We start from the raw sequence: 21,078 nt of genomic DNA on the forward strand, positions 1-21,078 counted from the left end.
TCCCCACAATTATATTACAAAAACACACACATTGTACATTATATACTACTGTAATAGAGTGGATTTTACAAGCATTTTTAACTAGGGCTTATTTTCGGGGTAGGTCTTATATTGCAGCCCTCCTGGGAGATAATGCTAGGTCTTATTTTCAGGGAAGGTCTTATTTTTGGGGAAACAGGCTGGCAGGGCGGATACAAACACTTTACAAACAGTACTTATATTTATAACAATATTGGCCTTTGTCCTTATCAAGCCATGGTGTATGACAGGGATCCTCAAACTACGGTCCTCCAGCTGTTGTAGAACTACACATCCCATGAGGCATTGTAACACACTGACATTCACAGACATCACTAGGGATGATGGGAATTGTAGTTCCTGAACAACTGGAGGGCCGTAGTTTGAAGACCCATGGTGTATGGAGTGGAGACAGTTATGTATACTCTGTGCTTTCACGGTCCACTTTCTCTCCATTTTAGGATGCCGGATCATACACCCTCCTAGAGACGGGGGGATCCGTTACAGGGGTCTCACCCTTACTCAGGTAAAGGCGGTTGAGATGCTTCCGGTGGATTATGAGATTGAATTTGTTTGCCGCGGAGAAAGGGAGATTTCTGGTCCAAAAGTACGCAAGTGTCAGCTGGATGGGACCTGGACAGATATGGACAAACCAAGCCGCTGTCGTAAGTTTCTTTTCTATTTGTCTCTAGTTACCCATAGAGAGGTCTCTGTTTCATGGCTATCTGCCTGTCTTTGAAGGTGCAAATTTACATTGCAGCTTGGCCCATGGATAAATTCTACTTAAAGCTTTAAGTGGACGTGGCGCATACACTCGAGTATAAGCCGAGTTTTTCAGCAAATTATTTTGTGCTGAAAATGCCCCCCTCGGCTTATACTCGAGTCACCTTTTTGCGCCTGATCTCTTTGGGGACCCGGTACCGGCCGGCCGTAGGCCCTCTGGACCCGGAACTTGGCACACATCTAGCCCCATTTCTCCTCTATAAGTGTGCAAAGTTTGTTGTTTGGGTGACCTACGGCTGGGGAGCACCGATTTTTCAAATTCGAGGCAACCCTTCCATAGACTCCCATGTTAAACGTCAGTCTAGGCATGGGCACAGTGAGGCATGGGCACAGTGAGGCATGCACATAGACACTGTGGCCCAGATTCAGGTACATTTGCGCTTTATTTGCAGAGGCACAGGGCAACGATTTTGCCCTGCGCCCACGCAAATATTTTGCGCTGCCCTCGATTCACGGAGCAGTAGCTCCGTAAATTGCGAGGGCGCGCCGGCAAAATTGCCCGGCGTAAGCGCGCGCAATGTAAATGATCCCGCCGGGGGCGGGAATCATTTAAATTAGGCGCGCTCCCGCGCCGAGCGTAGAGCGCATGCTCCGTCTGGAAACTTTCCCGACGTGCATTGCGGCAAATGACGTCGCAAGGACGTCATTTGCTTCAGAGTGAACGTGAATGGCGTCCAGCGCCATTCATGAATCACTTACGCAAACGACGTAGATTTTAAATCTCGCGACGCGGGAACGTGGGTATCCTATAGCATTGGCTGCGCCTGCTATTAGGATGTGTAACGTTACGCGAAACCCGACGTACGCAAACTACGTAATTTGCGTACGCAGGGCTCGCGCAACGTTGTGAATCGGTGTTAGTATACAATTTGCATACTATACACAGATCACAATGGGAGCGCCCCCTAGCGGTCATCGCAAGAATGCAGCCTAAAATCTGCGTGGCATAAGAGCCTTATGCCACGCAGATTTTAGGCTGCAGTCGGCGTAGCGATGTTCCTGAATCAGGAGCATTCGCTACGCCGGAGCAAGTAAGCAATTGCGCCGTGTAACCTATGGTTACACAGGCGCAATTGCTTCTTGAATCCGGGCCACTGAGGCAAAGTGAGGCATGCAGATGGACACCCTAGGCTTATACTCGAGTCAATACGTTTCCCCAGCTTTTGTGGTAAAATTAGGTGCCTCGGCTTATATTCGGGTCGGCTTATACTCGAGTATATACGGTATATATGTGTTAAATGCTGGTGCTTGTGTGCAATGCTCAATCATTGCCTATCCCACACCAACGGTGGGGAATTCATGACTGCAGCAGATCCGACACATAAATTTAAAGATACGTTCCATGGACCACACAGGAAGTAACGCAATGAGGCAGAGGCTCCACCCTAAGCGTTTCGTCGACACATCGGGAGCGGCGACATCTTGCTACACTTCCTACAATATATACCGTGTAGTAACGGTATTTCCTTGATACAAAGAATCAATTTCCGATGAAGAAGCTGACGCACCCACAGCTTCTTCATCGGAAATCAATCCTTTGTATCAAGCGTAGGGCGGAGCCCCAGTGTCATTGCATCACTTCCTGTTTGGTCTGTGAAACGCATGAGAATCACAGACTTCCCGGTTTTTTATTCCTCATTGTTTTTAAACAAAATATAAGTGCATTTCCACACCCAAATGCATTATTTTACATTTTTCTACATTAAACCTCATTTGCCATGTAGTTGCCCCACCCCATTAATTTATTCAGATCTTCTCGCAAGGTTTCCACATCCTTCGGAGAAGTTATTGCCCTGCTTAGCTTAGTATTGTCCGCAAATACAGAGATTGAACTATTTACCCCATCCTCCAGGTCTTTTATGAATAAATTAAATAGGATTGGTCCCAGCACAGAACCCTGGGGGACCCCACTTTTCATACCTGGACCATTCCGAGTACTCCCCATTTATCATATCACTAACTGCTGAACTCGCCCTTGTAGACATTTTTCAATCCATGTACTCACCCTATAGTCCATGCCAACGGACCTTAGTTTGTACAGTAAGGCCCAGATTCTCGTAGATCGGCGTATCTCCTGCGGCAGCGTAACGTATCCGATTTACGTTACGCCGCCGCAACTTACATGGGCAAGTGCTGTATTCTCAAAGCACTTGCTCCGTAAGTTGCGGCGGCGTAGCGTAAATCACCCGGCGAAATTCAAATTCGGCGGGTAGGGGGCGTGTTTCATTTAAATGAAGCGCGTCCCCGCGCCGAACTGCGCACGCGCTGTCCCTAAAATTTCCCGGCGTGCATTGCTCTAAATGACGTCGCAAGGACGTCATTGGTTTTGACGTGGACGTAAATTACGTCCAGCACCATTCACAGACGACTTACGCAAACAACGTAATTTTATAAATTTTCGACGCGGGAACGACGGCCATACTTAACATTGGCTGCGCCTCATATAGCAGGGGCAACTTTACGCCGGGAAAAGCCTAACGTAAATGTCGTAACTTTACTGCGTCGGCCGCGCGTACGTTTGGGAATTTGCGTATCTAGCTAATTTGCATACTCGACGCGGAAATCGACGGAAGCGCCACCTAGCGGAAAAAAAAAAAAAATTGCAGTTACGATCCGACGGTGTAAGAGACTTACGCCTGTCGGATCGAATGGATATCTATGCGTAACTGATTCTAAGAATCAGTCGCATAGATACGACGGCCCGGATTAGGACTTACGACGGCGTACATGGCGCTGCGCCGTCGTAAGTCCTCTGAGAATCTGGGCCTAAATGTTTATGGGGAACTGTATCAAATGCCTTCGCGAAATCCAGATACACCACGTCTACGTGCGTTCCTTTATCTAGATGGCAGCTCACCTCCTCATAGAAGGTTAACAGGTTGGTTTGGCAAGAACGATTCTTCAGACAGTGGGGTAGATTCAAGTACATTTGCGCTTTTTTTTACGGAGGCGCAGGGCAACGTTTTTGCCCTGCGCCCCCCGCAAATTTTTCTGCGCTACCCGCGATTCACGGAGCAGTAGCTCCGTAAATTGCGTGGGCGCTCCGGCAAAATGGCCGGCGTAAGCGCGCGCAGTTTAAATGATCCCGTAGGGGGCGGGAATCATTTAAATTAGGCGCGTTCCCGCGCCGATCGTAGAGCGCATGCTCCGTCGGGAAACTTTCCCGACGCGCATTGCGGCAAACGACGGGTATACGTAACATTGGCTGCCCCTGCTAATAGGGGCAGCCTTACGCGAAAACCGCCGTACGCAAACGACGTAAACTGCGTACGTAGGGCTCGCGTAACGTTGTGAATCGGCGTTAGTATGCAATTTGCATACTATACGCTGAGCACAACGGGAACGCCACCTAGCGGCCATCGCAAGAATGCAGCCTAAGATATGCGGGCATAAGAGCCTTATGCCACGCATATCTTAGGCTGCAGTCGGCGTAACGAGGTTCCTGAATCAGGAGCATTCGTTACGCCGGCGCAAGTAAGCAATTGCGCTGCGTAACTATGGTTATGCAGGCGCAATTGCTCTCTGAATCCGGGCCATTGGGTGTAATAAATTATTGGTCTTACTACACTTTTCTTCGTATATAGAGTGATGGGACCCTATTCGGACTTCATGGTGGAGTGGCTGCACACGATTGGGACCTCTTGTTATTGGTGACTGCACTCTTTTGAGACCTCACAATAGACTGAATGGATTCTATTGAGCCTTCAAAGTAGAGTGACTACGCTCTATTTAGATTTTTTGATAAAGAAACTATAGGCTATCGGGACCTCACAGTAGAGTGAATGTATTCTCTAATGATATAGACGCCTCCTGCATGGATCCTTACCTATCAAATGTCTCCCCTCTGTCTGTTATAAGAACTGAAAAACTGCAGATTCTGTGGGTGGGTCTGTTGTCTGGAGCTCGGTGGGCGGAGTCGTGATGTCAGTAGACTCCCCGCCCACCTCTACACTCCCCTTACACTAAATTCTGCTATGATCACTCATCCAGTCAAAATCCAGAAAAGTAACCACATGACTTCAGAAAAGGAGTGGGGGGTGGGAATTAAAAAATAATGCCTGTCTCCAGGCTAGTGCATGAGATATGTAAATATCCTGTCACTCACAGCAAGGGGGGCGGAACGGACTAAGGTTTTTCTCTGTAAGTCCGTTTTATTTCACTGAACAATAAAAGAGGATTGCTCAGAGCTGGATTAACTCTGTGTGGCAAGACTGGGCACAGATGATAGGAAATCTTATACTGTACATCAGGGCTCGACAAAATCCGGGCGCCAGGTCGCAATTGCGACAAATTGTGACCTGGCGCCCGCCGGTAATTGAGGCCGTGGCTTTGCGGCCTCAATTACCGGCCGTCGCGGGCCCGCCTATCGCGGCGATCGCGCAGCAGGGAGGTGGGGCGCACGGAGGCACAGGGTGCACCCGCCGCACGATCGCGGTGGGCCCGCGACGGCCAGTAATTGAGGCCGCGGCTTTGCGGCCTTGTGAATTGCCAAGCTTCCTTCTGTGACCTGCGCCATCTGGTGGTGGCCGTTGGCATTACAAGTAAAACAGCCTGTGTAATGTGTAATTTTTCACTGCCATCTCCTTCCCTCTAATTAAAACCCCCAAACATTATATATATTTTCTCTTCTGTTCATAGACGGACACAGCATCCTTTGACAGTAGGGTTATATCCGCTTCCCTTTAGGAGAGTTTAGGCAGAAAAAAAGCACTTAAAGTGTTAACAACACATTCCTCAGTGCAGCTCCTCCCAGGGGGCGTGGCCCCTTCAGGTATAACCCACACCCTGCTCTAACAGCCTCAGTTTTTTTCTGCCTAACGACAGGAGACTCAGGCTCTCTCTGGAGTCCTGTACTCTGGAGATTTTTTCTTGCGATTTTTCTCGCTTTTATTATTTTGTTCCTGCATTTTTGAATCCTGTGATTCTTCTATCAACAGCCGACTGGGTGACAGGCTGGATCTTGATCCTTGTAGTCCCCCCATGTTCGGCCATCGAGCGTGTGCCGGCCCTCAGCTCAGCTTTGGGACGTCCACGACAGGCCCCATTGCTCCAGGGGCGGCCGGGGAACATCTTGTTCTAGGGCACACATATGACCGGTTTCTATGGCCTTGTCACAGTGTGTCTGGCCGACAGCCATGCCGTTTAGCGGACGTTGGTTCTGTCTGGGATACCTCCAGCCGGGTAGTCGCAGGACAGGTAAGTAGTGGCCCTTGCTCAGGTAAGTGGTCTGGCTGGTGTTTTCCTGGGGAGGTCGAATGAGGGTCCGCCCTGCTTTCCTCTCTCCCTTATTCCTCTCCCTCCTTCCCCATGCTGGGTGGCGGCTGTAAGGGGGGGGGGGGGGTCCGCCTGGGGCTCTGTCACTACGGGGGCTGTGCTGCTGTGTGGTGCTATTAATTTTTTGTAGTGCCTTCCCTTTTTCACCATTAAAGGCTTACTTTTTAAAGATTCATTGGTGTGCGGCTGTCCATACCCTGCCTTCAAGTTTTTGCCTCATGCATTGCAGGCACCCACCTGTTTCTGAGTGGACATTGATTGCTCAGGTGTGCTCACCTGGAGCAGCAGCTTCTCCCTTCTTATTAATTTGTTGTACTGGAGTTGCTGTGTGTGCTGGGCTGTGTTTTCTGCTGTGTCACTGTTGCTTTAAACACGTGTATGGCCGCCATTTTGCAGCCTGCGAATTGCTTCCTGAGGGACGGCGCAGAGCGGACAGCACTCTCAGCGCTTCAGCAGCACTACAGCCTGGCCGGGTGGCGAGTTACCTGGGGGTCCCCTGCTCTCTGTTTTGCGGCCGGGAGGGTGACCTGTAGGTCTCTGCCTTTGCAGTACTAGTGCGGCATAGCGGTGGGTCAACATGGAGTCTGAACAGAGGCTTCTACCCCAACCATGCCTGAGTTAACCCTTAGTGCCCCTGCGGACTCTGTAGAGCCCATACGGCAGTCCCTTAGGCGTTTATCGCCAGGATTGAAGTGACAAGCGGCCAAAAGGGGGGTAAAAACCCCCCTCCCTGCGCCTGCTTCTGGGGAAGGCTCTGACAGTTAACCAGATCCTGCTGCTGGTTCTGTCATGTCAGATGTTGCAGGCTTAGCCCACACGGTCAGTGATGATGTCTCTGCTTCAGGGTCAGCGCTTGATAAGGCGTTTTGTTGGAGCTTTTATCACTGGGGTGCGGGATACTCGATGCCGGTCCCTTTTGGGTTCCGCACACCGCCCCGCAAAAAGCGTTTCCTTGTGTTCCTTACCTGGACAAAATATTATACAAGGAATGGTATCGGCCGCAGAAAGTTTTTGATGTACCAAAATACTTTGCGGTCCGTTATCCTCTTGAGGAAGACTTAAAAAAAAAAAAAAAAAAAAAAGTCCTCCGTCAGCGGCCCTCCTGTGTCCAGACTGAACAAGTCTACCACGTTACCTGTGGAAGGGGCTCCCGCCTTTATGGACCCCGCAGATAGGAGAGCTGAGGCTGTGGCCCGCTCCATGTTCACAGTAGTGGGGTCGGCAGTGAGACCGGTTTTGGCCGGAGCTCTAGTGTCACAGACAATTACCGAGCAGGCAAAGTCCCTGCTGCAGGAGCTGGAGGCGCATAATGCTCCTGAGCTCTGTGTGGGCCTGGCTGACCAGTTAGTGCAGGGCCTGCAGTTTGTCTGTGAATTGGCCCTGGATACACTCCTCTTGCTCTCCAGGGCCTCCGCCCTTTTTCGCCCCCAGGTGCGGCAGTAAAAAACGTTTTCCAGGGTGCTAAGGCACCCACTGTAGATCAAAAAGCGCACCTGGTACCGCAAGCCCAACAAGCCTGCTTCTGCATATAGGTCTGCCCCCGCCAGACACTCGGGTGGGGGGCCGACTTTGCGGATGCGCGGCTCGGAGATCCCTCTTTCCGACCGCTGGGTTTGCGAGGTAATTTCCTCGGGGTACAAGATAGTTTCTCTCTTGTCCACCAAACAGATTTTTCCTTCCAGCGTCCTCCGGTACGCCGGGTGGCCCTGTCAGGGGCTGGTCAGGATCTGCTGGCCAGGGGAGTGATTATACCGGTTCCTTCAAGGGAACGGTTTCAGGGGTTTTTACTCTAATCTGTAGTCCCCAAAAAAGGAAGGGGTCCGTCCAATCCCGGACCTTAAGGCCCTTAACTCCTTTGTCCTGGGCCTCAAGGCCCTCGTTTGTTTTTTGTCAAAGTGCAAAATTTCAGGATGGGGATTTTCTGGCGTCCTTGGATGTCATGAACGCGTACCTGCATGTTCCCATATGCTCAAAGCACCAGAGATTCTGGGCTTTGCGGCCAGGGAGGACCATTTTCATTTTGTGGCCCTCCCGTTCGGCTTGGTGTCGATACCACGGGTTTTCACCGAGGTGCTCGTCCCGATACTGGCCCGGCTGTGTCAGCGGGTGTTTGTTATCATGGGATGTCTGGACGACATTCTCCTACGAGCTTCTTCGAGCTCTGAATTAGTGGAGCCGTGTCTATCACGTGTCAGACTCTCCAAGAGTTCGGCTGGCTTCTGTATTGTCCAGAAGTCAGTGTTGATTCCGTCTCAGGGACTGGAATTCCTGGGACTAGTCCTGGATTCCACCGGGGCGCAAGTTTTTTTCTCCTAACGGAAAAACTGCAGACTCTGCAATCTGCTGGGCAGCAGTTGTCGACCTAGAAGTAGTCATCTCTGCGATTCTGCATGAGGGTTCTGGGTCTGACGGTGGCCTCTTTCGAGGCGGTTTTGTATGCCCAATTCCACGCCAGGGTGCTACCGAGGGAACTGCTGTCACGTGGGGACAAGCTTCCGTCATCTCTGGATTACCAGGTTCATTGAGTCAACTGGTCATGTTTCCCCTGGTGTGGTGGCTGGCGTCTCCGGTGCTTCGGGCCGGGAAGTCGTTTTCTGCCGTGCCACTGGACAGTGGCCACGACGGATGCCAGCCTCTCCGGTTGGGAGGGGCGTTTGGGGCACCCAGTCAGCCCAGGGGCGCTGGACTCCGGAGGAGTCCCGCCTACTGATCAATATTCTGGAGCTCCGAGCAATTAAGCTGTGCCTTGACAGGTGGTCCCTGGATCTGCAGGGCCGACCGGTCAGGATCCAGTCCGACAACGCCGCGGCCCTGGCCGTACGTCAATCAACAGGGAGGCACACGGAGTTCAGCTGCAACGACGAAGGTCGCGCACATCCTTCGGTGGACCGAAAGGTCCGTTCCGGCTCTATCGGCCTTTTGCGTTACGTACCGGGGGTACAGTATGGCAAGCCGACTTCCTAAGTCGCACTACACTGGGCCAAGGAGAGTGGTCTCTCCACCCGCAGGTGTTTCAGGGTCTATGCCAAAAAGTGGGGCACTCCAGACGTAGACCTTCTAGTGTCCTGTCTCTATCGGTAGGTGCCACGGTTCGTGGCCAGGTTTAAGGACCTGTGGGCGGACGCGTCAGGCGCGTTGGTGGCTCCTTGGGGTCACTATCGCCTAAAATTTACACCTTCCCTCCTCGGAAGCTTCTTCCTCGCCGGCTGCGCAGAGTGGAAGCCGATGGGATTCTATCGATCCTGATTGCCCCAGTTTGGCCGCGTCGCTCCTGGTACGCGGACCTGGTGCGTCTGGTGGCAGACGCCCCCTAGCGTCTTCCCCTGAGAGATGATCTTCTGTTACAGGGTCCGATTTTTCCACCCTGTTTTACAGCCGCTGGCTTTAGCGGCGTGGCTGTTGAGAGCCAGGGGCTGAAGGACCGAGGCCTATTGGGCTCGGTGGTCTCTACCGTGCTGCCTGCACGGAAGTCTACCTCACGTAGGATTTACCATCATACGTGGAAGGCCTACATCTCTATGTGTGAGGAGATGAAATGGCACCCTCGTACATACGTGGTGTACAGGATTCTGCTGTTTTTACAGCGTGGAGTGGATCAGGCTCTCGCCTTAAGTACGGTTAGGAGTCAGATTTCTGCTCTGGCTGTTTACTTGCAGCGTCCCTTGGCGTTGCACTCCTGGGTGCGTACGTTTGGTCAGGGGGTCTGGCAGGTGGCCCCTCCGGTGCGCCCTCCATTACCCCCATGGGACTTGAATTTAGTCCTTTTAGTGCTTTGGAATGCTCCCTTTGAGGACATTCGGGAGGTTTTTTGTTGACTGTCACTAAAGGTGATTTTATTTCTGGTAGCAATTACCTCGATCAGACGGGTGTCTGTCTGAACTGGCGGCCTTGTCTTGCAAGGCTCCCTACTTGGTCATCCATAAGGATGAGGTGGTGCTGCGGCCGCAGCCGTTTTTTTCTCCCTAAGGTCGTTTCGGCTTTTCACATTGATGTGGACAGTGTTCTTCCATCCTTATGTCCTCGGCCGAAATGCCATGAGGAGGCCACTTTACATGCTCTGGATGTGATTCGGGCCCTACGAGTGTACTTATCTGCTACGATTCCGTTCCGGAAGTCGGACTCACTGTTCGTGTCGGTGGCTGGTCCTACAAGAGGGCCTGGAAGTCTCGTTGGCCACCATTTCTAGGTGGATCCGACGGATTGTGCTTCAGGCCTATGCCCTGAAGGGGCGGGCGCCTCCCTTTCGGGTTACGGCGCATTCGACCAGGGCGATCGGTGCCTCTTGGACTTTCTGGCATTAAGCCTCTGTGTTACAGGTGTGTACGGCAGCGACCTGGTCGTCGATCCACACTTTTTCAAAGTTTTACAAGGTGGATGTGTGTGCATCTTTTGATGCCTCTTTTGGCTGCAGGGTGTTACAGGCGGCAGTTTAAGGTTGGAGTTCCTCCGTTGAGCAACTCCGGTTTTGTTTGGGGTGTAACCTGTTTTGCTGTGTTATTTTCCCACCCCTCGAAATTTTTGACACTGCTTGGGGACGTCCCTACTGTCAAAGGATGCTGTGTCCGTCTATGAACAGAAGAGAAAATAGGATTTTTGTACTCACCGTAAAATCCATTTCTCTGAGTTCATAGACGGACACAGCACCCACCCCTCCTTGGTTTGTACTGCTTGTTACGAACTGAGGCTGCTAGAGCAGATGGTGGGTTATACCTGAAGGGGCCACGCCCCCTGGGAGGAGCTGCACTGAGGAATGTGTTGTTAACACTTTAAGTGCTTTTTTTCTGCCTAAACTCTCCTAAAGGGAAGCGGATATAACCCTACTGTCAAAGGATGCTGTGTCCGTCTATGAACTCAGAGAAATGGATTTTATGGTGAGTACAAAAATCCTTTTTTTTATTCTAACACCCTAGAGAATAAAATGCCGTTGAAATACCTTCTGTCACGCAGCGGCCCTTTACGTCGTTTGCGTAAGTCGTTCGCGAATAGGGCTTTGCGTAAATTACGTTCACGTCGAAAGCATTGACTATTTGCGACGTGATTAGGAGCATGCGCACTGGGATACGTTCACGGCCGGCGCATGCGCCGTTCATGAGAAACGTCATTTACGTGGGGTCATGTTTTATTTACATAAAACACGCCCACCTCTTGACAATTTGAATTTGGCGCGCTTACGCCGGCAGATTTACGCTACGCCGCCGCAACTTACGGAGCAAGTGCTTTGTGAATACTGCACTTGCCCGTCTAAGTTGCGGAGGCGTAGCGTAAATAGGATACGCTACGCCCGCACAAACTTGCGCCCCCCTACGTGAATCTAGCCCAAAGTGTTTGGGAGTTTTAAGTAATTTTCTAGCAAAAAAATACAGATTTTGACTTGTAAACACCAAATGTCAGAAATAGGCTTAGTCATGAAAGGGTTAAAGTAGAAACCGGTTTGGGCTGGAGTTCTATATTAGGTCTACATGAGCCACATTGGGCTTTAGCCTAGGACAGCCTAGCCAAAGGGGGCATTCTGTTTTTAAATTGGTGCTGACTCTTGTTTTTCCTCCTCTTTTCTCCTAGTCCCCACCTGCCCACGTATGCACCTGAAGCTGGAGAACGGGCAGGTGGATGTCGGCGCGATGGGCCGAGTACCAATGGAGGGCACAAGCATCCGGTTCCGATGTGACCCAGGCTTCCTGCTGGTGGGCTCCAGTCACAGCATGTGTACCAAAGCGGGGAAATGGGACCACCCTAAACCTAGCTGCCAAGGTGAGATGAGAAGTAGGTAAAACTGATTGATGGTCTAATGGGGGGGGGGGGGGGCCATGCTGGATGTACTAAGGGACCCACAGACATCCAATACAGTACAACCTTGGTTTAAGAGTGACTTGGTTTGAGAGCGTTTTGCAAGAAAAGCTACATTTGTTATTACATTTTGACTTGATATACAAGCGATGTCTTGATATAAGAGTAGCGTCATGTCACAACTTTGCATAAAAGAGAAGAGAGGCGCCTCCAAGTGTAGCAATATGGTTACATTTAATGAAAGTACAACATTTAGCAACTTCTCTTCTTTTAACCACTTCCATACCGGGCACTTGTACACCTTCCTGCCCTGGCCAATTTTCAGCTTTCAGTGCTGTCACAATTTGAATGACAATTGCCCGGTCATGCTACACTGTACCCAAACAATTTTTTTTTTATCATTTTGTTCCCACAAATAGAGATTTATTTTGGTGGTATTTGATCACCTCTGCGGTTTTTATTTTTTTGCGCAAAAAATAAAGTTTTCTGTTTTTTTTTTTTGTAAATAAGTCATTTTTCTAATTCAATGACGGGCACTGATATGACTGCACTGATAAGGCGGCACTGATATGCGCGACCAATGGGCACTCATAGGTGGCACTGATGGGCACCAGTAGGTGGCACTGATGGGTACTTGAAACGCGCGACCTACTTTCTGTTTCCTGTATTTGTTTGGTGTAGTATAACACTTTTTGGTCGAAGCTTTTCACTTCTTTTTATTATTTAGAACAAGCGCAATAATTTTTTCCTTTACTGATGGGTACTTATGGGTGGCATTGATGGGTACTTATGAGTGGCACTGGGTACTTATGAGTGGCACTGAGGTGGCATGGATGGGCACTGATGGTCATCGATAGGTGGGCACTGATAGGTGGCACTGATGGACACTGATGGATGGCAATTACACTGCTGTGTGGCATTGCTAGGCATCACAGATTTAAGGTGTTTTACAATGGTGCCAATCGGTGCCAAATGGGCACTGATTGGCACATATTTGGCATAAATTTGCATGTGTGAATGGCCATGAGGGATGTACCTGGCCATCCACATGCTTGGGGCTTCCCTGGTGGTCCTGGCGGCTTCCCTGGTAGTCCAGTGTGGGCATCCGGGGGGGGGTTTGCGCTGATAAACAACCACTGCAAAGCCCCCCTGTCAGGAGAGCCGCCGATCGTCTCTCTTCTACTCGCGTCTGTCAGATGCGAGTGAGGAAGAGCCGATCAACGGCTCTTCCTGTTTACATCGTGATCAGCCGTGATTGGACACGGCTGATCACGTGGTAAAGAGCCTCCGCCGGATCGGAGATGCAGGGTGTCAGGCTGACACCCCGCATCATAGATCGCTGCGCTGTGCGCCCCCATGGACGTCAATTTGTTATTGACCGGGCGGGAAGTGGTTAAACTCTGTGGCTCCTGCTGGATTTTGCTTCTAATCCCCTTGTGGCGGCTTCCATTTGTGGATGGACATTTTATGATTACACAACTTATCACATTGCTATAATCTTTTTATATGGACTATAGACTGAAACGGGTTGTAAAGGTACAGTTTTTTTTCTCCCCCTAAATATCTTCCTTTCCCTTAGTGCAGTCCTCCTTCACTTACCTCATCCTTCCATTTTGCTTTTAAATGTCCTTATTTCTTCTGAGAAATCCTCACTTCCTGTTCTTCTGTCTGTAACTCCACACCGTAATGCAAGGCTTTCTCCCTGGTGTGGAGAAAGCCTCTTGAGGGGGCGAGCAGGAGTGTCAGGACGCCCACTAACACACAGCTCCTTTCTCTATCTGCAAAGTAGAGAGTGTCCTGACTTGCCTGCTCGCCCCCTCAAGAGGCTTTCTCCACACCAGGAAGAAAGCCTCGCATTACTGTGTGGAGTTACAGACAGAAGAACAGGAAGTGAGGATTTCTCAGAAGAAATAAGGACATTTAAAAGCAAAATGGAAGGATGAGGTAAGTGAAGGAGGACTGCACTAAGGTAAAGGAGGTTATTTAGGGAATTTTTTTTTACCTTTACAACCCTTTGAAGGATTTATCAATGGCTGTGGAACGAATCATCCGAGTTTCCATTATTTCTTATGGGGAAATTTGCTTTGATATACAAGTGCTTTGGATTGCAAGCATGTTTCTGGAACGAATTATGCTCACAATCCAAGGTTTTACTGTATTTGGTTTCTGTTTAACCCCTTCCCGACCGCCGCATGTACATTTACATCGGCAGAATGGCACGTACAGGCACATTGGCGTACCTGTACGTCCCCGCCTTTCCATGGGTCGGGGGTCCGATCGGGACCCCCCCCCACGACATGCGGCGGTCGGATCCCCTCGGGGAGCGATCCGGGACGACGGCGCGGCTGTTCGTTTATAGCCGCTCCGTCGCGATCGCTCCCCGGAGCTGAAGAACGGGGAGAGCCGTATGTAAACACGGCTTCCCCGTGCTTCACTGTGGCGGCGCATCGATCGTGTGATCCCTTATATAGGGAGACTCGATCGATGTCAGTCCTACAGCCACACCCCCCTACAGTTGTAAACACACATTAGGTGAACATTAAATCCTACAGCGCCCCCTGTGGTTAACTCCCAAACTGCAACTGTCATTTTCACAATAAACAATGCAATTTAAATGCATTTTTTGCTGTGAAAATGACAATGGTCCCAAAAATGTGTCAAAATTGTCCGAAGTGTCCGCCATAATGTTGCAGTCAAGAAAAAAATCGCTGATCGTCGCCATTAGTAGTAAAAAAAAAAAAATGCAATAAAACTATCCCCTATTTTGTAAACCAATCGATAAACGCTTATTGTGATTTTTTTTTACCAAAAATAGGTAGAAGAATACGTATCGGCCTAAACTGAGGAAAAAAAATGTTTTATATGTTTTTGGGGGATATTTATTATAGCAAAAAGTAAAAAATATTGAATTTTTTTTAAAATTGTCGCTCTATTTTTGTTTATAGCGCAAAAAATAAAAACCGCAGAGGTGATCAAATACCACCAAAAGAAAGCTCTATTTGTGGGGGAAAAAGGACGCCAATTTTGTTTGGGAGCCACGTCGCACGATCGCGCAATTGTCTGTTAAAGCGACGCAGTGCCGAATTGTAAAAACACCTTGGGTCTTTAGGCAGCATATTGGTCCGGTCTTTAAGTGGTTAAGCTGTCTGAAGAAGGCAAATCTCAATGTGTATGGGATGAGTCCCTTCCAGCTAAGGGCGCCGTCCTAAGCTCAGCTCCTGTGTGGTACACCTTCCTTTAAATGCTGTATGGGAGAGTGTTGCCTTGCATATTGCCCGCTGGTGCCATCTGGTGGATTCTTTGGAATTGAACCCATGTAAAGCTGATTACTTATCTTTGGAGGTTTTGCTTCTTGCCTTTTGACCTAGCCACAGGTCGAATTATTGAGGTGAGAGGCCACCCTTTACTCTTGGTGGAGGTTAACCCTTTCCTGTGGGTCACGGATCTGTTGAAGATTATTGCACCTTTTATCACCATTGATTTTTTGGAGCACCTTATCACTTTGCACTTTATGGACTTTACCAAATTGATTTATTGATGTATTATTTTATTTAATGTATTTGCGCTGCACTATTTTTCTATTTATTCACTTTGAGATATTTTTTGAGTTATATCTGCAGTGCTGGCTTGCAATTTAGTTTAATTTGTATTTATCTTCCAGCGCTGAATCACTTTTTATTTTATTTTTACACCTTCCTGCAAGCCAGGCACTGGATAGGTGGTCTGTGGCCTTTCTTAACCACTTGCTTACTGGGCACTTAAACCCCCCTCCTGCCCAGACCAATTTTCAGCTTTCAGCGCTCTCACTCTTTGAATGACAATTGCGCGGTCATACCACACTGTACCCAAATAAAATCGTTATAATTTTTTCCCCACAAATACAGATTTCTATTGGTGGTATATGAGGGGTAACCTTACGCCAGTCCCACGTAGGCCATGTTAAGTATGGCGTCGGGTCCGCGTCGTCTTTTCCCGTCGGGTACGTCGTTTTACTAAGTCGTTCTTGAATACGACTTTACGTCAATGACGCACACGTCGGCGTCATTGACGTTTTCCGCCGAGAACTGGAGCATGCGCACTGGGCTATTTTTAGCCCGGCGCATGCGCAGTTCGATCGAAACGGGGGCGCGCTTAATTTAAATATAAGCCGCCCCCTTTGAAATACGCGGGGATACGCCGGGGCCAATTACATTACGCCGCCCCAAACTACGGAGCAAGTGTTTGGGGAATACAGCACTTGCTCCTGTAGGTCGGGGTGGCGGAGTGTAAATGGCTTACGCGACACCCGCTGGAAATCTACGGGAATATGGCCCTATCTATTGAAAAAAAAAACTTTTTTGCAAATTTAAGTTTCATGTTGTTTCTCCTTTTATTCACTAAAATACATGAAAATGTACTTTGAATGTGAACATGCCCAACTAATTTAGTAAATCGTCCTCGCCAACTGTGTAGACCCAGACTGGTGTAGTCTGCTGCCCTCTAGTGGTGGGACTTGTCCCCTGCACCCCTCTCTTGGTGAGATGCTGGGCCAGTGGAGTTGGACTGTGAAGGTAATTGCAGAAAATTGCTCATGAAAAATGATAAGATCTCCTGGATATCCGCCAATCATACATCTATCGCGGTGCATGAAAAAATGCGAGATCAAAGAGATTACCTGCAATGCAACGGGATTCTTCTCACCGAAAACCATTTTGATTGCTTTTATTTTTTTTAAATATCAGAAATTTTCCAGTGCTATGTACCAGAGGTGTCAGAGGCACATGTGACAGACATCACTGAGATCACTTAGAAATAAGTATAAAATATTGGCTCTTTTTTTTATTTTTTTTCGCTCTTTTTTTGTTTATAGCGCCAAAAAAAAAAAAAACGCAAAGGTGATCAAATACCACCAAAAGAAAGCTCTATTTGTGGGAAAAAATTCCATACATTTTATTTGTGTACAACGTCGCACAACCGCGCAATTGTCGGTTAAATAACGCAGTGCCGTATCGCAAACAAATGGCCTGGCCCACAGGGAGTAAAAACTTCCGGAGCTGAAGTACTGCAAGCGAAGTTGCGCACATGCATGTTACATGCATTCCCACGTGTTGCGTGTAGGACAGCCAATTCATTTAACCACTTCCCGACCGCCGCATGTACATTTACGTCGGCAGAATGGCACGGACAGGCACATCAACTTACCTGTACGTTCCTGCCTAGACGTGGGTCGGGGGTCCGATCGGGACCCACCCCCCGGTACTTGCGGCGGTCGGATTCCCTCGGGGAGCGATCCGGGACGACGGCGCGGCTATTCGTTTATAGCCGCTCCGTCGCGATCGCTCCCCGGAGCTAAAGAACGGACGGGGAGAGACGTATGTAAACACGGCTTCCCCGTGCTTCACTGTGGCGGCGTATCGATCGAGTGATTCCTTTTATAAGGAGACACGATCGATGACGTCAGTCCTACAGCCACACCCTCCTACAGTTGTAAACACACACTAGGTGAAGCCTAACTCCTACAGCGCCCCCTGTGGTTAACTCCCAAACTGCAACTTTCATTCTCACAATAAAGAATGCAATTTAAATGCATTTTTTGCTGTGAAAATGACAATGGTACCAAAAATGTGTCAAAATTGTCCGAAGTGTCCGCCATAATGTCGCAGTCACGAAAAAAATCACTGATCGCCGCCATTAGTAGTAAAAAAAAAAAAATATTAATAAAAATGCCATGCGCAATTTTGCGCAAACCAATCGATAAACGCTTATTGCGATTTTTTTTTTTTTAACAAAAATAGTTAGAAGAATACGTATCGGCCTAAACTGAGCAAAAAAAAAGTTTTTTTATATCTTTTTTGAGAATATTTATTATAGCAAAAAGTTACAAATATTAATTTTTTTTTCAAAATTGTCGCTCTATTTTTGTTTATAGCGCAAAAAATTTAAACCGCAGAGGTGATCAAATACCACCAAAAGAAAGCCCTATTTGTGGGGAAAAAAAGGACGCCAATTTTGTTTGGGAGCCACGTCGCACGACCGCGCAATTGTCGGTTAAAGCGACGCAGTGCCGAATCGCAAAAAGGGGCAAGGTCCTTAACCTGCATAATGGACCGGGGCTTAAAGTGGAAGTAAACCCATCCATAAAACAATTTCATTTCCGGCACTTGCCGGAAATGTAATACTCCCATTGGTTGTGCTCTCAACCAAACTGTCAAACTATCCAATGGCTGGTCTCATAACTGATCACATGTGCAGCATCATGGCAGTTGTAGATTAAACAGAGGCAAATATGGCAGCTTCCTTGGCTACTAAAAGATAGGAGGGTTTAGTTCCACTTTAAGTGGTTAATGGGCTGCCCTACCCATTAGAAAGGCAAGGTAATATGTCCTGGACCCTTTAAAAATTCAGCACTGAACCGGGAAACCGCGCACATTTACAAACGCATAGGGTGCTAGGAAGAATTAAAGGCCCCCGCCGCGTCTGCTAAAGAGCAGTGCCTATTTATGCGTTTCGGGATAGCGTGCGATTTTGCGCGCATTCCCAACACCCATCGATGTAAACCTACCCTAAGTGCCGGTTCACACTTGTGCGATGTCAGACATCGCGTGTGATTCGCACCACAATGCTGTGAAGATCACATGCGATTTGCATCGCATTCAGACCAAAATCGTACAGGACCCACTATATATATATAGTGTGTGTGTGTATATATATATATATATATATATATATATATATATATATATATGTGTGTGTGTGTGTGTGTGTATATATATATATATATATATATATATATATATATATATATATATATATATATATATATATATATATATGTGTGTGTGTGTGTGTGTGTGTGTGTGTGTGTGTGTGTGTGTGTGTATATATATATAGATATAGTGTGTCTATTGCCTGGGGCTGGGGGCCACATAATCTCCTATTGCGCGGGGGCCCCATGAGTTGTCAGATCGCCCCTGGTGGGTGTGGCCCGTGCTGTAGTCATGTTGGGGTTAAAAATAGGCGGCGAGGAGGCATCACATTGCCTCCTTTCCGCCTGTTAAACGCCTCTGAAAAGCGATCTGAACAAGGATCGTTTTTCAGAGGCGTGGCAGTTTAGGTGCAAGTCAACTATAGAATTTTACAAGTCGCCAATGCAAAGCCTGCGGCCTGCAGGGTTCCTTTTTCACCACTAGGGGTCTCTCTTGCACAACTTTTTGATTATTTTTTTATAAAGTGTGTTTTTTTTACTGAGGATAAGGCAGCCAATTCCTGCAGCAATAAATAATATTTTGCAGCAATCTTTTGTGTCTGCGCGGTGTATTCATTACAGCATCGCACCGCGTCAACTGTTGGATTTCATGAACAATGTGTAAATCAATAGTACATCAGCGGCATGTTGGCTTCCCACAAAGGGAGTAGCTGGGATTGATAAATGACGTGGATTAGGGAGAGAATTTATTTATTTTTTTGCTTTATGTGAAAGAGACGCTTCCGGCATTCACAAATATGACTTCTGTATAGAAACCGAGATATCGGACATTTACGTGACTTCATTTTCCCGATAGTGTTGGTGATACTTCATGGTAAACCTGTTCAGCCAATCAGAGGCTGGCGTCTTTGGGACTTGCTATTCAGACAAGCAAGAATATAGGGCCAGATTCACGTAGAAGAGCGGCGGCGTATGGTATCGTAGATTTTTTCGTCGTTTGTGTAAGTCGTACGCGATACGCACGCGCACTGGGATACGTTCGCTAGGAGCGTCAATTACGTGGGGTCAAGGCTCATTATAATACAACACGCCCTCTGCCTGGACAATTTGAATTAGGCGGGCTTACGCTGGCCCATTTACACTACGCCGCCGTAACTTAGGACGCAAGTTCGTTGTGAATACGGGGCCAGATTCACATAGGAGAGCGGCGGCGTGACGTATCGTAGATACGTTACACTGCCGCAATTTTTCATCGCAAGTGCCTGATTCACCAAGCACTTGCGATGAAAACCTACGCCGGCGGCCTCCGGCGCAAGGCGGGCCAATTTAAATGGGCGTGTGCCATTTAAATTAGGCGCGCTCCCGCGCTGGACCTACCGCGCATGCTCCGTTTCCGAACTCCCGTCGTGCATTGCGCGCCGCGACGTCATTTTTTCGAACGGCGACGCGCGTAGCGTAATTCCCGGACGGCTTACGCAAACGACGTTTATTTTAAAAATTTCGACGCGGGAACGACGGCCATACTTTAGACAGCAATACGCTTGCTGACTAAAGTTAGGGCACCCAAAACGACGACTAAATTTGCGACGGAAAACTAGACTAGCGGCGACGTAGCGAACGCGAAAATCCGTTGTGAATCGCCGTAAACTCCTAATTTGCATACCCGCCGCTGGTTTACGACGCAAACTCCCCCAGCGGCGGCCGCGGTACTGCATCCTAAGATCCGACAGTGTAAAACAATTACACCTGTCGGATCTTACGGATATCTATGAAACAGAGATACGACGGCGTATGAGGAGAAACGCCGTCGTATCTCCACTGTGAATCTGGCCCAAAATCTTTTGCTCATGGGGGGCATTTCTTTTTTTTCTTTTATTATTATTAAATTTGTTGTTTGGTGACTTCTTCTTGCGAGAAATAATGTATCCAATCTATTCAACCACTTTAGCGCTCTCACGGTACATTCCCTAAGAAATATAGCAAAAAAGTTCAGCAAAACTTAACATACTTTTTTTTATTTTTTTCTTAGGACAAACAAGATTTCCTTTGGTAATCATGTCTTGCAAAAAAAATATTTTACTTTTATATCCTGTTTAACCACTTAAGCCCCGGACCATTATGCAGCTTAAAGACCGGGCCACGTTTTGCGATTCAGCACTGCGTCGCTTTAACTGACAATTGCGCGGCCGTGCGACGTGGCTCCCAAACAAAATTGGCGTCCTTTTTTCCCCACAAATAGAGCTTTCTTTTGGTGGTATTTGATCACCTCTGCGGTTTTTAGTTTTTGCGCTATAAACAAAAATAGAGCGACAATTTTGAAAAAAATGCAATATTTTTTACTTTTTGCTGAAATAAATATCCCCCAAAAAATATATATAAAAAAAATTTTTTTCCTTAGTTTAGGCCGATACGTATTCTTCTACATATTTTTGGTAAAAAAAAATCGCAATAAGCGTTTATTGATTGGTTTGTGCAAAAGTTATAGCGTTTACAAAATAGGGGATAGAATTATGGCATTTTTATTCTTCTTTTTT

At 48.1% G+C, this 21,078-nt stretch overlaps 1 protein-coding gene across 1 annotated transcript in view; it reads left to right on the forward strand.

Moving 5' to 3' along the window:
* GABBR1 (gamma-aminobutyric acid type B receptor subunit 1) overlaps positions 1 to 21,078 on the forward strand; it is a 283,737-nt gene that overhangs the window by 48,869 nt on the left and 213,790 nt on the right. Inside the window, exons 4-5 of the mRNA XM_040324995.1 lie at positions 480 to 683; positions 11,635 to 11,823. Coding sequence (XP_040180929.1) covers positions 480 to 683; positions 11,635 to 11,823 — 393 coding nt within the window. The remainder of the gene's footprint in view (positions 1 to 479; positions 684 to 11,634; positions 11,824 to 21,078) is intronic.

The sequence above is a fragment of the Rana temporaria genome, chromosome 9 (assembly GCF_905171775.1).
Source record: "Rana temporaria chromosome 9, aRanTem1.1, whole genome shotgun sequence".
NCBI classification, from domain to species: domain Eukaryota; kingdom Metazoa; phylum Chordata; class Amphibia; order Anura; family Ranidae; genus Rana; species Rana temporaria.